At 42.1% G+C, this 20,578-nt stretch overlaps 1 protein-coding gene across 3 annotated transcripts in view; it reads left to right on the top strand.

Moving 5' to 3' along the window:
- The window catches only part of gnal2 (guanine nucleotide binding protein (G protein), alpha activating activity polypeptide, olfactory type 2), a 46,915-nt gene extending 26,389 nt beyond the window's left edge, over positions 1 to 20,526 (top strand). For 2 of the 3 annotated variants that reach the window (XM_072363914.1, XM_072363916.1), the window contains exons 6-12: positions 13,378 to 13,432; positions 13,548 to 13,621; positions 14,631 to 14,689; positions 14,995 to 15,115; positions 16,948 to 17,078; positions 17,169 to 17,236; positions 18,126 to 20,526. In XM_072363914.1, coding sequence (XP_072220015.1) covers positions 13,378 to 13,432; positions 13,548 to 13,621; positions 14,631 to 14,689; positions 14,995 to 15,115; positions 16,948 to 17,078; positions 17,169 to 17,236; positions 18,126 to 18,272 — 655 coding nt within the window. In that variant the 3' untranslated portion in view covers positions 18,273 to 20,526. Of the gene's footprint in view, positions 1 to 13,377; positions 13,433 to 13,547; positions 13,622 to 14,630; positions 14,690 to 14,994; positions 15,116 to 16,947; positions 17,237 to 18,125 lie in introns of all 3 variants that reach the window. The other variant, XM_072363915.1, reaches the window with a different exon arrangement.
- The last annotated feature ends 52 nt before the right edge of the window (positions 20,527 to 20,578 follow it).

Below are 20,578 nucleotides of genomic sequence, written 5' to 3' on the forward strand. Positions count from 1 at the left end.
AACCTTTGTGTCACTTGTTATAATCAGATGACCCTGCTGTCAGCTGACTGAGAAATAATCAAAGAGTGCACTATGGTAGTGTGTGTGTTTGAATTTATTTGAGTGTGTAGTTGTTTGTTTTGTGTGAATGATTTCTGAGTAAAAGGGAGGAGTGGTTTTGAGCTGAACTGTAGAATGATCTACTGGAAGCTCAGTGGGACTCGATCTACACAAACCGCTGTCCTTAAGGTTGTTAGAGCCCCCTGTGGGACCGACTCTTTCTCTCACACTGTCTCTCTTGGTCGCTGTCTCTCTGTCTATCTGTTCAGTCCTCTCTTGAGGCCAGAAAGCGATCGAGAAGATGTTGCAGAGCACATGAGAACACATGCCAAGCCTTTTTCCAAAGAGCGTGTGTGTGTGTAAAATGTTTTCAGTGAAGGGCGTCACTTAACATCTTCTGTGTGCCTGAGATTAAGTGTTCCTGTAACTGTTAATTGTTTTTTGTCTGTTAGGTTTGGATTTAAAATGTTTGTGAAGCTGTAGATGTCGGGTCTGAAAACCTTTCAGTCTGGTGGAGAAAATGGTTAAGAGAGCCTAAAGCTGCCCAGCATTGCATGCTACATGTCACAAGATTAGCTACACTGCCAGGGTGTTTTTATTTTGTTTCTAGAGACCAGAGGCTCTGACAGCCTCTGTTTACTTTTGTCATTAGCCATGTTTCCGTGTATTTGTCAAGTTGCAGCACACCTTATGAAGAGATAAGAATTAGACATTTTTTAATTAACTGGTTTGCAGCAAATCAGGCTGCAAAGCATCATCAGGACATAGTGGTGTGGGAGGCTTTTATGTTTAGTGATATAATTATTCTATAATGATTGGGATGACTTTGTGTGTCTTTTGTTGAAATAAATGTTATGGGGAAGAAGTGGTTTTGATTCGGGTACCATCGGTACTTCTCCCCTCCTCAGGAGTTTCCTCTTCTAGTGCCGGTCTGTCCGTGACGTTAAGGAGAGCAGTGCACAAGAAGGTGGAAACCTCACAGCAAAACTGAAGCTCGTTCTCAGCGTAATGTCTAACAGGAGAAAGCGGCAGAGATGCGTAAACTTTGAGGAGCGATAACTGAGAGTCAGAAGTCGGGTTCTGCCATCCAGTCACATTCATAACACGAATGAAGGCACAGGTTAGCTTTGCCTAAAGGATTCCTTTCTGAGCAGTCATGCGGCGGCTTCATCTCTCTCAGTCAAAGAGAAATCATTTCAATCTAGACTGAGGTTCCACTGTTACTTGTATGAATAAATCGACTCACCTGTCCAGTTCGTTGTTCCTTTTTTGCAGGCAAATGTTTCCACTCAGCATGTGAACTCCTCTTCCTTACTCTTTTCACGTCTATGCAAATACTTCATTTCACTCATCGGGCACAAACTCTGTTTTGTAACTGAGGCTTAAAAAAAATCTGCCTATCCCTGAGCCGGGGAAGCCGAATGAATGATACCGTAACAGGCCGACTCTTCTTGTGGACAGTAATGGAAAATGAGGACTGTTAGAACTTTGTGTTTGTATCAAGAAGCAAATTAAATTGCGTCTTTGAGTCTTTCCCGACTTATGTTGCATATTCTGCAATATTGATGCTAAAATGATATCATGCAGACCTACTACAGGATAGTGATTGCAAACCAGAAGCACAAGACCTTTTCACCTACGCTATTTAAGCGAGGATGTCATGTGTGAAAGTACAGAGGTGTCAAGGGGAGCTGAATGTGAGTTAGTAACAGTGACAAAATGGACTAGATATGCAAGAATAAGATGGTGTCATGGAGCATACCACTAACCAATGTCTGTTGTCACTCAGCTGATTTTATAACACACACTGATGTGGGGCTGAGCCCCCTCTGTCTGACCTGTGAATTACAATCTTCTTTTTTCGCCAATGAGCCGCAACAGACTTATGAAAGGTGCTAAATGCGTAAACAAACCCTTTGTTTACTGTATGTTAGAGAAAATTGAGAGAACTCCTGAGGATTTATTTTTCTTCCAATTATTCTTTCATGTCTGCCAGCATTGATTCCTCCCGAGGCAAAAACTGTCAGATCAGTCATGTGAGCTAAATGTGAGATTTTAGTGGCAAAAGATTTTTAAAGATCCTTGTATGTTCATCCACTCTTTTTCCAAAAAGATTAAAAAAACAGTTTGTGGCTTTGTAAAAACTTTTGAACGTTTCCATCAAACTTTTCCGAGGTGCTATTGCAGAAAAGGTGTTTCCTCAGTCCCCCGGTTTTCATAAAGAAACCGAGTTGTCAGAATTGGGTCAAGCTTAGGTTATTTGTAGGTCTGAGTAAATTGTTACTTTTGTCTCTTTCGTGTGTACTATGAGCAGTGATGCAGGAAAAAATGAGAATTTATGTTTGACTTATAGACGGGTAACTATAAATAGAGGTTTATTTTTGGGTTAAAATGTGCGTCCATTTTAAAGGACAGACAAAGAGCGAGGCCGGTGAATGGCGGATATCTGTGAGTCTGTTACTGTGTACAGACAACACACATATACCTTTCTTTTTCTCTCTCTCTCTCTCTCGCACGCACACAGAGCCTCCTGTTGTCCAGGAGTGTACAGGCACAGTCTGCTGGAGGACAGCAGTGGCGCTGCAGGTCCCCTGCTCTGAGATTGTGGAATGGTCGGCCATAGACCCCCCTCCTCCCCGCCTTCTTCCCCTCCTTCGCCTATTACTCTTCTCTCTCTCTCTCTCTCTTCACTGAGACTCCCCCTCCTCTCTCCCCCCTCTGTCGCTCCCTTCTCTCCCCCTCCCCTTCCACCCCCCACCCCCCTTAGAGCTTATGTAAACTAGCTGTGGAGCCAGGGCAAGCTCAGACTATTTTTAGCAGCAGCACTGCAGAGCAGAAACTGGCTAGGGTCACGTGTGCGCAGTCGAATCAAAGGGAGTATCCCGGCAATGCGCTGTAAACAAAGGGAAGGTCAGTAACAGAAGGTGAGACACAAAACGCCTCTGTGTTGGTTTTGTGTATGTGACTGTGTGAGAGTGACTGCGCTCTGCCTGGCCATACCATCTCTTCTCTTAATGCCCGGACATAAAACAAATCATTGTGAGAGTATTAATGCACCCATATGCTTTCCTGCTCCCTCTGTCTCCCCCTACCCTGCTCACACACACACACAGCTCAACAGAGGTTTCAAAAGTACACACAATCTATATTCAAGAAGTTCATTATACTTTTACAGAATTAAAAGAAAAAAAAAGAGACCTTGATAAAAGCAGAAGTACTTATTCAAATCATTTACTAAAGTGAAAGTGGAAAAGTACAGACTCGGAAGTATACCTCTGAAAGTAAAAAAGTAACCGGTACCTTCAGTGGACGCTTCCACCTTCTGTTTCAGTGAAAAACTAACAGATCTTACCATGTAATATATTTTTAAGACTGTCAGTTAATAGATTAATCAATTTTCATTACAATGTTCACATCCCATGATTATACAAACAGTATAATCGAGCATAAATGATTGTTGTGCAGGACGCCATGTTGCTGCCACTTGTCTTGTGTTGTAAATGCAGGGAGGAAGGGATCAACCCCGTGCTTCTGGAGTTGTTTGGTACAGTAGACAGGTGCTCTTTGGTTGGTAAGAAAGGAAAAACAATTTTGGGCGTCTGAAAACGCATGTTGTACTTGGAACAAAAAACTAGTGAAGTTTGCTCAAAGTTCAAGTTTAATAAAGATATGATGTTCTCAAATAATGAAACTTGATTTCTCAAACATGATTACGAGTTTTGCCACGATCGCGCAACCCTGATGTAATAAAAAACAATATAATGAAAACTGGCAGAACATACACCCGATAACTTCAGTCGACTTGAACAACCAGTGGATGAGGAATAACTGCATCACCCGCTTCTTTCATTCATATCGTGAGATGCTGACTCACGATATGAAAGCTCTCTCAAGTTTGCCTGTTGCCTGTTTAGGTGGAAAATGATCCGTGCATCACAATGATGCAAAATTTAAAAAGATAATTTATAATTTTCATTGCGTAAAATAAAAGTAAATTAACAAGCTTCTTTTTATATTTTAAGGAGTAAAAAAAAAAAAAATAGATATTTGATTTAAAATCTAGCGGTTAAAATGAAAGTCGTCAAGAAAGATAAATACAGGTACCTGAAAGTATTTGTTCTTTATTTCCAACCTCATCAGCCCGGCTCTTTCTTCCACTGCTGGAAACAGAGAAGCGAACTGATGAGTTTGACACATAAGCAGACATTTTGCTGTCTAATGACAGGGGCTCCCAGCTCTACATTCTCCCTTTTGCTGCCAAATACGTCTACCAGAGTGAGCAACAATGGACTCGAGCCAATGCAAAATTTATCAAAGAGCACGTGGTCATCTGTGTTTAGCGTCCGCTTTAACGTGTTTTGTGTGACATGGGTAATTTAAACCCTCAGAGCCTGCTCAAAGTTAGGCCTCGTCATTTACTGAAGCTCAGGTTTTGTAGCCTCCAGGCACAGCTAGCTGTGAAGCTACAGGGTGGTGGTGTCCAGCCACACCCAGGCAAAAGGTCTGCCTCCACCTTGGCCACTATTCAAACAAGCTTAAACTTTCACCTCCTGTGGAATGTGGTCATAGGGGGGCACAAAGCTATTTATGGAAACCTTCCTACGTTTTTGTGTCACTGTGGTTTGTTGACACTTTGAGCTGTAGGTTATTTCATCTGGCTAGGCTGCAGGTAGCTCAGAGGCTAACTTAAGTAAACATACAGCTGCTAGTTTGGCAGACAAAGAATTTTAGAACCTATTATGACTACATTCACCCAACAGAAAAGTCTTTCAGTGTGATCATCTGCTTTATCCTGTCGTTTTTATGAACGACGCTCTACTCTGAAGCAATATTTATTCAGAAATGTAATTGTTGTTCACAGCTGATGTTTTTACAGCTGTAACAGGTTAAACAAAGGCTCAGAATGTGTGTGTTACTAACTTATAAGTGACCAAGAATTTTAGTTTTATGTGCTATTCTTTCAGTTTTTGGACACGCTGAAAACATACAGAACTTTTTTTCCACTAAAATAAAGCACATTTTAAACAAAACCCTTGAATTCCAGATTCTTTGAATTTTAGATTGAGCTTGTGGGTGAAAAACTGTAGTGCATCAGTGTGTGTATAATCTGCAAGCTGAATGGGGAATATTATTTTTCCCAGGAACTATTGGAATAATCTGCAGTACCTCTATATGCCCTCTCAACTTGTCCGTAGCTGTTCATTGCCAAAGTAATGACACTCATTGTTTTGTGCAGATATCCCTCTAATCACCTGGATATAAGATCACCTCCCCTCCCATTTCCCTCGATCTGCTCGTTTCACAGAAACAAACAAACAAAACGAATATAAAGCTTGTTAATTGGTTCTTTGAGTTTTGGATTGTAGCAGGAGGCCTGACGCAAAGCCGCCCCAGCATTGCCACAGTTTGCAGTTACGTGCACTACTCGAGCCAGCCTGATTTCACAGCAATCCTGCTGACCACTTTGTGACTTGTAACATCCTTATCTGTCATCCCCACAGCTCAGCTCTTAACTCATGTAGCCCTGTTTGTGTATTTCATCACAACTGAGCGTGTGTCCATCAGGTTGTGACAATATTCAGTAACTTTGTACTTTACACTTCACACAGTACATATTACGTTCCCTCCTTCTACTGAAGATGTGACTTATTTTTAGTTATGTGCTTGAGACCGTGGCCCTCTAAAATAATCTGTCTTTATAAGCCTAATTTTGCTTTGCCCTCCCACTAAACACACATGCACACAGTGACAGTGACACACATACGGCGCAGAGAGCCAGCGCAGAGCCCGGTCCTGCTTTGTGTTGATGTATGGGAGAGTCTGGGAATGGAATGATACAAGTGCAGCCTGGCTTAGGAAGAGAGGAGGGGATAGAGAGAGGGAGAGAGGAGTGGTATGGACCGACTGGGGTTGTCATGGGAACCCAGCTGCTAAAACCAGGCAGGGTCAGTGTGGAAAGGAGGCTGTGTGCAGCAGGAGCGGAGGGATGCCACCCGGAGGCCAGATTGTGAACTACACAAACAGCATGCACAGGCCTGGACGGCCCGAGTTCCGGCTACATTTCAGTCGGTTAAAACTATATGTTTAACGTCTGGAAAAGGAGAACTAGAAATTTAAAGGGACCTGCCGTTTGTAGTTGAAGTTGCTTCTTCCTGGGTTGCTGTGTTTTGATTTATAATCACCAGGTGGTCTAGTATGAGCAGCTTAATACAGGCTTATGCAATCTGCACTGATACAGTAGACTCTCCTGTCTGATATTAGCCATTGCTTATTGACTTTTGATTAGGGAAAAGAGGAAAAGCTCATTTTGACTGGGTCACTGGTTGACTTTCAAGCGGAACAACTAATTCGACATGGAGGCTGCTGTTGTTTACAGGCAAGAGAATTAAAACCTGTTCAATACAGTTGATTACACTATTTTTGCTTTGTTTTCTATTTTTGGTACAGTTCAGTATCTGACATACTGTATTGATAATAGGCTTCGGTATTATCTGGAGAAACCTATTGGTCAATTATGCAGTGGGAACTGTATTTGGAAACCCCACATGGGACATGATTTAGGCCTGACAGAGTCCCATATTCCCACTCTGGCTCAAATTTGAGGAGCGAGTCTATTTTAAACTGAGGTAATGTAATGGTCCACATAGACACTGAGCAGAGACAGAGGGCATTACGATGTATTTTACATTTTTATATACAACTCCTTCCAAAACCGTGACTTGATGCGGCCCTGGAAGGCGATTTGGCGGACTTGAGATAAAGCAGGCACTTTTGTTTACACAAGATTTGGTTTGACTTTCAGGAGTGTCTCCGTTCTTGCTCCTATATTTAGGAAGTACCCACTGAGCCGTTGATGGATTCTTCTAGTTTCAGATCCATCTCCCAAACTTCACACTGTTCCTGTTTGGATGGATGAGCTGAACCCTGGGCTCAGATCTTTCCACCAGGTGACCAGGATCCTGCACAGCTCCACCTTCCTGTTGTCCCGCCGCACGTGGCTCTGTGTGCTGTACCAGCTCACTACATCTGACAGTCTCTGTGAAGCGACGAGCTGTGTTGTGTCGCTGGTTTTAAAGCATTTGTTACCAGGCCACACGTGGTCCGGAAAAGCTTGCACGGACCCCCCCCCCCCCCCCCCCCCTTTTTGAAATAAGCATAGAATACCAAACTGTAATTATTATTCCGTAAAGACATGAAATGCAGCTTTGTTTCATGAGGAAACGTGCTGCTGTGTCATCTTTTTTCATCTCTTAATGGTACCGTGATACTGACGAGCGGCGCGTTTGTTTTATTCATGGGAGGAAAATATGAGCTTGGCGTGTATCGTGAACATAAACAAAGAAATGTAGCTGCAGCAGTTGAGCAATAGCTTTGGTAATACTGTATCTATATGCTAATTCCCTATGTGTTTATTACCCTATGTTGAACATCTGTCTCGGTTTTCAGGGTGGATGCATTTTTATTTTTTATTTATTAAAAAAAAAAAAGGAAAGGAAAAATAAATAAAACCCACCCTGAATTTCTGGCGTGACCTCATCGCTGGTTTTAGACGGATTAACACTTGTTTGGAAACACTAATTGGACTTGTGGTAGCACGGTGACTTGAAATCAACACCATTGAAGTTATCTTTGCCACACAGTACAGTTGCTTTACTGTTGCCATCTGCCTGTGGTGCTGACGTTATCAGTCGAGTGGACGTTTCTTTGTTTTATTATTTACTTCTGACCTGACTATCAAGCGTCAATAGCTCAAAATAAATAATAGTAAGAGTCATACTGCCCTTAAATAGACTTTGTTTAAGAAGGTGCAGCTTTACTCTCCTTTTAGAAATAATAATAATGTTACGGCCTTCTGATCGGCCTCTTTAGTGACCACCGATCACATATTTCAGAACTAAATGTTGTCCGATAGCGTTTATCAAATGATGCACCCTAAGATTATAGTTTAAATGACTGAAGTAGAGCTAAAACCATTAAATCGTAAATGGTCTAGACTTATTTGACACCTTTTAATGTGGTCTGAGGTTCAACAAAGCGCTTTACAATGGCCGCCCTCACATTACCAGGACAGATCAGATTGAAGAGTTCACAAACATCAACAACAAGTGTCGTGCATCGGACTTTAACTGGAACGCGACTGCATCCCTCAGGAGATTAGATTGAAATGCACAAATATTTCTGAGATGGAAGCTTTTCTGGTAAATTTGTGGATGACATTTGGCTCCAGAGAACTGCAAACGTTTGTCCAGCTACATAGAAAAAGAGGAGAAGCTACACAGATACTTTGCACCGTTTTAGCTGTTATTGCTGGCAATGCTGAAGTAGTGCTGTGTGTTTATGACGACAACCCTCCGGCCATGTGTATGAGCAAAAAGGAGCATATATGAGCGTCTGCACTCATGTCTCATACGGGATACATATCCAATCTAAGACCACAATTGGATTTCTGTGTTCACACTGCCCTGAAAAAAAAACCAGTTTGTAAATCACTTCGGCTCTTAAAACGTACATATCCAGTGTGTTTCTCATGCACCAATTCACACACATGGAGTGCTTCTTATTCTTTATTTTCTAAAATCTCCCACGGAGGATATCGACAGCAGTGTGGGTCTAATGTATTTCCTGAGGACACTTGGAGGAACTGTGGATGGAAACCTCTGACCTTCCAATTAGAGGACGACCAACAGAGAGAAAGCCCTGCCCACTTAGCCAACTTTGTCCTACTCGCCTCTGTAGAAGAATATCATCAGTTTTGCATTTTTGGCTTGTATGTGAGATAAAAGTGGACATACATCATCTTGGGCCTTTTCATATTACATTTTCAGACATTTCATACACCAAATCATCATCAGATGTGGCAAAAATAGTCAGAATACGTATGAAAGAATATAATGGTCATTGCCTACATCCATATGCTTTCTAAAATATTTCTGAACTTTCTAGATGTATTGAATTGAAGTCCTTTTCAGTGATAAGCTACCTTTGCTGTGACTCATGTTTAAGATAATGGAGTAGTTCACTGTTAATTTAAAGTGATAAATGTTGTGATTTCTTACTTTAAAATGTTCTTTTTGGGCTTGATGTAGTAAAACTTCTAAACAGCTGAGTTACAGTGAAATTACCAGACAGAAAACGTTTGCATTGTCCCAACTGAAGACATTTGAACGAGAACTTCCCCAGCTAGAAACAATGTCACGGTGCGGCCGAGTTTCAAAGCGCTGTCACCAGTCAGTTGGAGACTAAAGTGGAGTCCATTATGCTGGCCTGAGCGGCTCAAAATATGGAAACTATTGATCCAATCCTGCTAATTAAAGATGGTCTGCTATTTGTAAAAAGTCAACCCAATTATCAAATGAGCACATGAGGCTGGGTGCTGCTGGTTGGTGGGAAGGTTTGCAGTCTGTTGGAGGGGACTTCTTTTCCCAACGTTGATTGAAATGTGATTTTGACGTTTTGAAAATTAGTTTCTTTTGTGTGTAATTTCAACTAAATTACTGCCGTTGGGTCCAGTCCTCCTCCAGTTACATGCTTTGCTCTGTTTGTTGTTTGGAAGCAACTTAACGGCGCAAGAAATTTATATTTGTGTACTCCAATATTCAGTGTTTCAATACCCTCCGCCTCTCCTCATCACCACCATCTTCTCTGCCCCCTTTTCTGCTCAATGGGCAGCAACATGTGACCTGCACCACGTGGGAGATGAGCCCTTAGGCCCCCAGCATCAACCGTCCCTCAACATATTGGAGTGTCTGGGTGACGTTCAGGCTGTGTGAGCGTTTTCATGTTTGTGTCTATGTCGTGTGGAAAGATGAGGCAAACGACACAGAAAGACCAGGCCAAGTCAAGTGATACTGTCCATAACAGACCTATACATAGCAACACAGACTGGCCCGCAGGACTAGTACAGTGTGTTTAAGCTAAATACAGAGCCAACCCAGCCCAAAGGAGAGAGCAGCAGCGAGGGGGACTGCAAAACACAGGATCAGTCATTTCCTAAAGAAAAAGAAACCGTCAGGGAACTGTAAGAGGCCTCTTTATGATGGGGGTGTGTGTGTGAGGGTGAAATGATTCATAGTGTATCACTACTAAAGCATTTTAGTGCCATGTATGTACTGCACACATACTGAAAACGACGTAGAAAAGTGGTGGCCATCCCTCACACCACAGGTTTGGCAGAATTACCACATCACACAAAGATCACTGATGCCAACGAAGTATAGTTCTGAGAGGAAACTGAGGGAAACCGGCAAAAACCACACATTTCCCTGAACCTTAAACCCAGCTCGTCTATTTGTAGCCCTCAGCCAGAACAGTTGTAGTCACCGAAAACTGCACCCAAACCTTTTGATAAGGCATTATCTGGATGGCCACACGGTTAATCAGTGTTATCTCCTTCAGCATTTTTTCCTGGATCCAACGCCCTCGTTCTTTTCTGTCATTTATTCTGGTCTTTTATGGAGACTATATTTGGATCTCCAGTGCTCTACCAATAGTACTTCTGTCACATGGCAGTCACAAAGCACTCGGTAATTATAACCTAGCTAAGTTTCTGCAAGGAAGACTGACTAAAAATACTCCACATTGCTGCAGTGATGAGGCAAAAGCTGGAGTTTGTGTTTTTTTGAGTGAATGTGTCTGTTCAATGTGTTTGTGATACAGTGCAGTGGGTTTGTTTCCTTTCAAGCGAAGCGCTAATAGACAAACAGATGCATTTATTTGGGTTATTTAATGAGAGTACTTTGTGTTCTTTGACTTAAAAGTCATGACAGAAGTCACCGCTGCACACCAGGTCATCTCATCTCTTGGCTTGAATAGTTTCTTTTGATTTAAAGGAATGCATTTGATTTTAAGACGGGGCAAGTCCTGGTTACTTTTTCAACAGATTTTGTTTTGGATAATAATTTTACACCATATATGGGCATTTGTTGGATTAAAGTGTTAATCAAGAACATTATCGGCGGACTAACCAACGAGGAAAGGTGCATGCCTCTTAAAAAAACTAAAACATTTTTGGAAGTCTGTAATATTTACTAGGTTTCGTCATGGTTTTCCACTTACATTTTCTGCCTTTTTTAGAGTATTGCAAGCTGCCAATAAATCTTATTGCTCTCGATAGTCAGCAGAAATGCTTATCTGTCCTCAGAAGATGCTGACAGGGCAGTGGTTCACACCATGGGTGTCACAAAGTTAGATAAAGAATTGAGATCCATTCAAAGCTCAATTCATAAAGAAGTAAAGTTTAAACTTAGATTTTTTTTTCTTCTGAAATACTACTGAAATCATTCATATAAAACAAACCCATTTTAAATGCACTTTAATCGTCACATTCCTTCAGGGTTAGAGTTTATAAATATAAATAACTCCAGTGGTTATAAAGTCAGGTGCAGATGTTTAAGACCTGCAGAGAGGGCTTATGCTAAGGATAAGCATGTCTGACCAAAAAGTAACAAGAGTCCAAAGGTTGGGTTGTAAGTTAAAGACGGGAAAGAATTATGAGAATTTTACACTGGATTAGACCAGTAATCAGCCTGGTTAATGAGTACATAGTGCTGTGTATAGTAAATTAATAAATAAGCAAGTTATAGATAAACTTCAGATTGTGCCAGTGTGTTGAGCAGTTTATAATTACTTTAGATAAAGGTTCAAATAGTTAAAGGCTTGATAAATTAATGATGTGGAACACACAGGTCGAATGAGAGTTTAGTTCTGATTGCCGAATTTGCACAGTATTTCTTCTTTAACGATGAAATGAAATGAGTTTTAAATGTCAGTGTCTTCTCCTCCACACTCCCTGCTACCCCTGTTAATACAGTAGATCTCATGAAATTAGGGTGAGAAAGTTGAGTGCTCTTTCAGAAATAGCCTTACTTCTCCTTTTGTGTGGACTGTTTGAGGCAGAAATAGTCAGAATGTGATGAAAACATTGTCGGAGCACATGAGCAGCGTGGCTGTTATCTAATGGTTTATAATACAGCATTCATTCTCTGTTATTTAATCCTGGTTGGGTATGTTGGTGTGCTACTTTTAGGGCTGAAGTGAAAACGAAGCGACAGTCGTCCCCGACAGGAACCTACAGAAACCCTAACCGTAAACGCTGATCTCCTGTGCATCGGGTTTCCTGTGTGCTGCAGCTGTGCTGTCTGTGTGGTGACATCCTGAAACTGCAGAGGGTTTAGTGAGAAAATCAGCGATGCCGAGAGGTTGACCCTGTTTGGTCCACATCTGTGTCATACTTACCGGAGTCAGTCAGTAACTTCAGCTCAATTCTGGGAAATGGTCGTAGATACATCTGACACATCTGTATTTCCTTTGCTCTGACAGGAACAAAGATCTTTCTCTCTATTGTAGTTTTATTGTAGGAATATCGCATGGTATCAAATGGTGCTTTGCAGACGATTTAAAGTGAATGATGCCTGATTTATCCAACCAACAGTCCAAAATCCAAAGAATATCCTGCACTCAGTTTTTTTTCTTTCTGGGACTTTTAAGTGTATTTTGGGTTTTTAGAAAGAATTTAATCATCTTTTCAGGTTTTAGTGCTGATCTGGTTGTTAAAATCTCACCATGATCTCGTCAGTCGTTGCTTCTGTGGTAAGTCTGTTACAGTAACAGACGAGTTCACATCTAAAATGTTGAAACGGCTCTATAGTGATTCATGTACCACCTTCAAATACCCATAAAGTGTGTCTCCCGCGCTGCACAAACTGGCCTTGAATTGATCTATATCTATGTCTGAGTGTATGGTGGCCCTTGGAACAGCCTCGCTGAACTCTTTTCTTAGAGTGATGCAGATCATTCAAAGGCCCGTGTGATCGGTGTCCCGAGCCTGCCCGCTGTGCTGCAGAGAGGCCCAGCTGCTTCTGCTGCTGCTTCCACTGCTGTACATGCTCTCTCTGTAGTGAGGAGACAGCAACAGCAAGCTGTCTAACCTCCACAATAACCGCCTTATGTAATCACTCTGGCTAGAGACAGACCAAAATAGCCCAGACTGAGCACGCCTGCCCTCTTGTGGCGTTCAGCTGCCTTAACGCCAGCCTCCCAGGCCTCAAAGGGGGACTCAGACATGGCGGCCGTGTCTTATCAGATAATAACTGCAGTTCATGGATGGGCTTATAAAAACGTACACGTTATTTAGCATGAAAGGGGCTTTGTTCTGTCAGGTGAACTGTGACTCGCAGTGTGTAATTTGGTTTGGCTTCATCAGTATTTATAGAGACAGGTGCCATTCTTTTCATAGTTTTCTTATGCAGATTTTTTTCATGTGTTTCAATCTCTCCTAGTCTATAAAAATGGTTGGCTCGTACGGCAAAATCTAAATCTGTTCTGATTCTCTCATTACAGTTTCCTGGACAGAATTGACTCTGTAAGACAGAGCGACTACACGCCAACAGACCAGGTCAGTTCTGCTAATCTGCTCAGTACGAAATGAGTAAAAATGACATCCAAAATCGTTTTCTTGTTGTATTCATTTCCTGAACTCGACTGTGTCTCTTTGTGTCCGTGATTTACAGGACCTGCTACGCTGCCGAGTGTTAACTTCAGGGATTTTCGAGACGAGGTTCCAAGTAGATAAAGTGAACTTTCAGTAAGTGTCTGCGTAAACACACGCTGGTATATTTAATCGATTGGAATTTAGAAATGAAAGTAGAATAAAGACCAAACAAAAAAAACATCACTACCCCATTCAGATCAACAGTATTAATATGCTTCCAGCAGATTCTGCCTCTTCTATAAATAAAATCTTCATGCCCCACATAAGGAAGTATTGTTCTGTCCTGGCCACATCTGCTATTACATCCTCGGTTTTGTTACCCACTTTTGAAAAAGAGGCTCTCAAGGCGTTTTTCCAGTAATTTGCTTTTTTTAACGTTTCTTTTTTTTGCATCACTGTTCATCACTGTAATCTCAGATTGGAATGCCCTCTCGGGCGATACTGCTATATTTACCTTTGCCTCGTGTTAAGAGGCTGAAATGTCATAAGTTTTGCCCGCGCTAACGGCAGCGCGTCCTCTAGAAAAACTCCAGACATTGATCCGCTCGACAGCCGGAAGCCGAGGTGGAAAAGCGTGTCATCGATGTAAAACGAGTCCAGTGTGATTTCTGAGCCAGATGACACATATTTGGCGTTGGTTGCAGTTATAAGAGCAGCAGATTGAAGTTGGAGTAAACGCTTTGATGCTCTCTGAAGACATTTCCGCAGTCGCAGACACAACAGTCTCATTCTACCATCTGAAACAGGCCTTTGTATCACATTATATCATCCTGAATGATTGAAAAAAGCTCCGGGTCAAGAATTCCCTCCGGGTGTCTGTTGGGTATTATTTGGCTGTTATGACTTCCAAACATCCAGCCGGGGGTCGTGCATCCATGGAAATGATGTTGTGTCCACAGTCAGCCCATTCATGTTAAGCATGTATTTTTTAAACATGCATGAAATCAGGAGCAAATGTAATCAATCATTAAACTCTACCTGGTTAAATGTTGCCATTAGGTTTCATTTTGGACTTGATAACCTTAGTCTCTGATCACAAGAGGACAGCAGTGAGAGTGTTGTTGTGTCTCGAGTCTGACCCAGTATTTTATCTCCTCCACAGCATGTTTGATGTTGGGGGCCAGAGAGATGAAAGGAGAAAATGGATCCAGTGCTTTAATGGTAAGACTCCTTGCCTTGTTCCCCTCAAATAACTGCACCGAGCATCCTCCACCAGCAGCACGTTCTCCTCCATTTACACCTCAGCCTCAGCCTTACGGAGTTTTCCGTCCGCTCCGTCGTTAGTCTCCTCCCGAACATGTCTCTGCCTTCTTAGGAATGTGATGCACATGGCAGGAGATTTACAGAATGGGTAGAGTCTGTGGTGGCTGTGACATGAAGTGGATATTTTCTGTATACCCTGCACTACACCACTGCATGTAAGGTCAAAATGTTGTCCTGACACACAACCTTTGCTCTCCTTCCAGACGTCACTGCTATCATCTTCGTGGTGGCTAGCAGCAGCTACAACATGGTAATAAGGGAAGACAATAACACCAACAGGCTACGGGAAGCTCTGGACCTCTTCCGCAGTATTTGGAACAACAGGTGGGTCAGAACCTCCTAATTCAAATCCAGAAGGCCTCCACTTATTGCTTATTAATGTCCCACAGATGCTCTTGTGCTGCATCACACTTTTAATCTTGATTTGAAAAGTTAAACAAAGAAATCTCTTCAGCTCTCCAAATACTTAAACTTACGCTTTTCTACCAAGGACGGCGACAGAGAGCCACAGTATGTGGGGATGAGAGGTCACATTAGCCGAACAAACGCTGGAGTTGTGCACAACATGTCAGTGGTGGATGTGCGTGGTTCAGAGAATCACTTTTCTGCATTTTAAGGCCTGTTGAACAGCTGGTGTGATAACAGGCTGTTATTGGCTTGTTACTCATGGAGGTTTTATTGCATGTGATGTTTTTCACGGTGTCCACTATCACCACTCTGCTGTCTGCTGTGTGTGTGTGTCTCAGACAGAGTTGAGACAACATTTAGCTGTTTTCTCCCCCATTTATTTGTCACAGGTGCGGTGAAATGATTCTCTTCCCTGGGAAATGGTTGGGAAATCCATGGCACGGGACACCGTTGTTTCGTTACCCCTCTTATTTCTCTGGAAAGCGGCACCCTTAACGGCTGTTTGCTCGTCTGCTAATGTAACTGTCAGCAGTTCAAAGATGGGCGGGTTGAAAGTGGTTTACTAAGAATTTTGTCAGGACGTTTACTCTGGCTTTGCATTACTCGTGTTAAGAGATTAAAGCATCCACACTTAGCGTGGTGCTTATTTTTCACACCTGAGCTTCAGCAGAATAAGTTGAGACTTGTTGGTCATCGCATTGATCGCCTATCAGTTGTAACGTACTTTACCCTTTAGTGTGGGGACAATATCTTACCTGTTATGATGACAATTTTTGGCAGCTGCATGAGACATGTCCTCATTTTTCGCGTCATATCAACCACAGATCGATTGAAACTGTGTAATTGTGAACTTTAACAAAGACAAAGGCTGTTTAAAACATGCATTCAGTCACTGCACTGAATCTACGCCACGATGGAGACTGCGCCGGGTCTTTTACAGAAGCCTGCATTTATTTCTGATTCTAGTTGTTGTTAGTGAGACTTTTTATGTTTTTCTAAAACAAACCAAATCTGTAACAGTGTGCAGAAACACACTCACCTCTCATTTCCTCATACCCATGTGTTCATATGCAAGTTAACCGGAAATCTGATAAATCCTAAGGGAATCGCTGTAAACTCTGAAACTCCCTCTTAGTCTTGGTGGGTTGTGGAGAGAGACTGCACTGTGTGCCAGAAAGGCTGGAGAAACTAAGCAGAGAACAGGCTGACAAACTACCAGTTTGATAAGCAAACTAAAATTCCCTTTTGAATATATGAACGGGTGGATACTCTTAGCTTGGCTTTAAGTGTTAAAAATATGCACACAGAAGTGGTTCAGGATCATTTAATCAAACAGCATCATTGTGGGATGATATGAGGCTTTGACAAAATGTTAATCCAACACAGAAAATGATTAAAAACTGATTATTTCATTAAATGAAGATAAAAGTGGTTATTGTCCTTTGTTTGTTCTACTCGTGTGTTGTCTGTTTACATATATCTTCTTAAGTTGCAGCACGTTGAGTTCTCCTCTAAAGATCTGCCCTTTTCAAATACCCAAAGGATGAAATAAATCCTGCATAAGCTCAGCTTCCTCTCTTGAAGTTTAGATAAAGTCTAGATGGAAAAGCATCACACTGAATAGCCTGGATCATTTACTCTGTTGTGCAGTTTGTACAGCAAAACAACTCCACACACAAAAGCATAAAAGAGAACCATAAATGCAAACTGTTGCTTTGCTTTACCGGTGTTTGTTGTCTGTGTTTCAGATGGTTACGCACTATATCAGTCATATTATTCCTGAACAAGCAGGACATGCTGGCTGAGAAAGTATTAGCTGGAAAATCCAAAATCGAAGACTACTTTCCTGAATATGCTCGCTACACCATACCAAATGAAGGTGTGTGCCCCGCTGAACTCGCTGTAACGTTAACATGCTTTGAGCCTCGCTGTCTCCGTCTGTTTCACCACGACTCTGCTGCTCTTACAGCAACTCCTGAACCCGGCGAAGACCCGAGAGTGACGAGAGCCAAGTTCTTCATCCGAGACGAGTTTCTTGTAAGTTCATCTCTGCATGTGGGGCCCGTTTGAAGTTAATCAGTGTCCAGCCATGAATAGACTTGTCCAGTTAATTCCTAACTCTGTATTTTAATATTCTCTGAACTCGATGAACCTTTTTTAGTGAACCTCCTTATAGGGACAAATAGTCCAACCATCAGTGCTTCTGTACAGCCTGTGATTACTATGATTAAAGCATACAGTTGCATTATTTGGACAAAAATAGCTTTTTCAGGAGCCTCTTTTGTGAATAGAGTTGTTATGTAGTTGTATTCTACTTGTAGATACAGTTACCATGGTTACATGTAAACTTTTAAGACTCAAACAGCATTATTATCTATATTGTTGCTTTATTTCCAGTTCTCTTTGTACCTCAGTAAGAATCCAGGATTTATTTGTGAGGACGGAGGATTATGTCTACTTTTAGGTTTTCTCTTTTCGTTCTTGGTGATACCGCGAATGTCTTTCCTTCGTGTTGGAATAACGTCATCAGAGACAGTTTAATGTTGGCTAACATCGGCCTCACGGTGTCTGTTATGAGCCTTGCACGGCGCTCTGGGTGCTGCCTGACACCTATCGTCCACAGAAGCTGTTTTTTAGAACAAAAAATGACCTGGAAAAAGTCTAAATGGTGAAATGACAGCAGATTTGTTCGATCCGATCCAGATTTTTATCACTTGTTGTGTAAATGGCAGCGATTGGCGCTTGGATGACTCGCAGTTTGAGTCACAGGAAGCAGTCTGATGTGACGCGTGCCGTAACATTTTATTTTTTTTTGCCCGTGCGCGTATATGTGAGGTGACAGAGCAGCACGCCTCGATGCTAAAAGGGGCATCGCGAGGTGGAACCCGACTGTTTTCTGACGTCTCGTGTCTCGTCTCCCCCTCAGCGGATCAGCACTGCGAGCGCCGACGGCAGACACTACTGCTACCCCCACTTCACCTGCGCCGTGGACACTGAGAACATCCGGCGGGTGTTCAACGACTGCCGGGACATCATCCAGAGAATGCACCTGCGGCAGTACGAACTCTTGTGATGGATGGGAGACCGTCTCTGTCAGCCTTCTGTGTTTTTTCTCCACCATTCTGCATCCTTGACGAACCCTTCACGAACCCTCCCTCCTCCTACTCCCTTCCCACATCCCTGAAGAGACCCTCAGACAACCCCTCCTGTCGAGGACTATGAAGTACTACTGAAGTGTGTCAAATCCTCTTCCTCTTTTTAACATTTTTCTCTTTTTGTACTTCTTTTTCCCCCCGATTCGTCCCCGTTTCTCCGATGTAAAAGGAAGGTTGGGGAACAAAATTTGTTGTGTGCCGCTTCTACTTTTTTTTTTTCAGATTTTTCTTTGAATACTTCCTTTTTGAATGCCTTGATTTTTGTCATTCCACTAAGCCTTGGGCTACCTCCTCATTTTGTTTTTTTTTTTTTGTTTTTCCCCCTCCTTGTCCTGTTTTTTCTTTTTTTTTTCTCTCTCTTTTCTCACTGGACCCGGACCGGTGGGTCAGAAGACACACCTGCAGGACCTCGGTGTAGAGGCCGTGTGTGTAATAAAGAGGAGGAGGAAAGCCGTGTGAGTGAGCGGATGCGCGTGTATCCGTTTGTGTCACCTGCCGGTTAGCGCTGGCACCACCGTGACTTCGCCCCACCCATCTGTTGTTTTTTTTTTTTTTATTAAGTCACCCCCCTGCCCCTGCTCCTCCTCTCCCCTCCCGACTTGCTTCAAGTGGACGGAGGGGAATCGAGTGGACGAAGAGATGAAAATGCACTTTGCATCAGGTTCCTTAATAACTTTTTTTTTTTGTTTTTTTTGTCGTCGTTGTTTTTCTCCAGAGGAAGCATACACACAATGTAGCATCACAATATTTATTACCCTTTCACGATGTTAGCTTGCCGAGCTGCGGGGTGGACCGAGCAGCCCGAGAGACATGTGGAGCGAGAGATTAAAGAGGGGAGGGGGCAGGAAACGGCGGCGACACGAAAACTGATTTAAATGACGGAAAAGGGACTGAGCTCTCTGCTCCTTAGCCCTGCTGCCTCCACGGACTCGGACCTGCGTCCTTTTCCCACCCAGACCATCCTTTTAGCTTAGAGATACTGACGGGGGAGGAGGGTGGGAGGGGTGGGGCGGAAGAGAGAAATGTATTGTTCTTTTTTTTTGTTTGTTTGTTTGTTTTTGTTAACTTGTACACTGTGCAAGGTTGAATTATCCTGTACAGACTGTAAAATGTAATATTATTTTGTACAACTTAATTGAAAGAAAAACAAATCTACTTGTAGATCTTTGTGCCTTGATTATGGCTGTACCTGTAAATGAGCTCAGATGTAAGTATGTTTTCGACTGCGCTGTACAGCTTGATGTCAAACTCTATCGGCAGCAAGAGGCTGCGGGTGGGGGACTTTCTCTGTAGAGTTTAGTTTTTTCTGGTTTATAAAAAAGAAAAGAAAAAAAAAAGGAAATGCTGTTTAGTAAAAAATAAAAAATAGGGAAAAAATCCTAAAAACCTGTATACATTATGCAAATTAACCACTTACCTGCAGTGAAGACCAGATGTTGCAGCGCCATGCCTTTTGTTTGTTTGTTTTCCTTTTATTATATATATTTCTTTTGAATTTCACAGCTTTAAACAAACATTGGAAATCCATTGAAAGTGTCCAAATTGCAACCTGGTGTTGTTTTAATAGGAACCAACTTCTTTTTTTTTGTTTTGTTTTGTTTTTGTTGGGGTTTTTTTTCGATATGAAGTGTGTCTGAGATCTGTACTGATGTGCGTGCCTGTGCGCATGTGTACATAAAACAAACATAGACTCACAGACGCATTGTGTGTGCGTGCGCGTGTGCGAGGGCGAGTGCGTGTCGTGTGTAAAATTTTATAAATGTATGTACATGTAAATTTATAGGTCTATATAAATATATATGTACAATTATACATGTTTAATTATGTGTGTGCCTAGGTGTACATACCTATGTATGTATACGGTAAATATGTATACATACACACATAGGAAAGCATGTTTAGAATGGAGATGAATAAATGAGAGCGTGCAATATTAGTAATTCTTTGGTCCTTTGGAGCCATACCTAATGGCACAGGCACTATGAATGTGTGAGCAGCACCCAACAAGATGAGCTCTTCTCCTTGTACAAACAGCATCAGCCTTTTCTTCTGCTACAGTACACGTCTATCCCCGAAAGAGAGTGAACTGACTGGAGGTGCAAAAACCTTGTTTGGCCTGGGAGGATGATTAAATGACGTTTTTATTTTCTTTAAATAAAGAGGCACATTAGAGGACTTTGCTTTATTTCCATCTTGGTGTCCAGTTGTGTTCCGGTTTGTTGCC

The sequence above is a fragment of the Leuresthes tenuis genome, unplaced genomic scaffold, assembly GCF_036924035.1.
Source record: "Leuresthes tenuis unplaced genomic scaffold, fLeuTen1.0.hap1 SCAF_14, whole genome shotgun sequence".
NCBI classification, from domain to species: domain Eukaryota; kingdom Metazoa; phylum Chordata; class Actinopteri; order Atheriniformes; family Atherinopsidae; genus Leuresthes; species Leuresthes tenuis.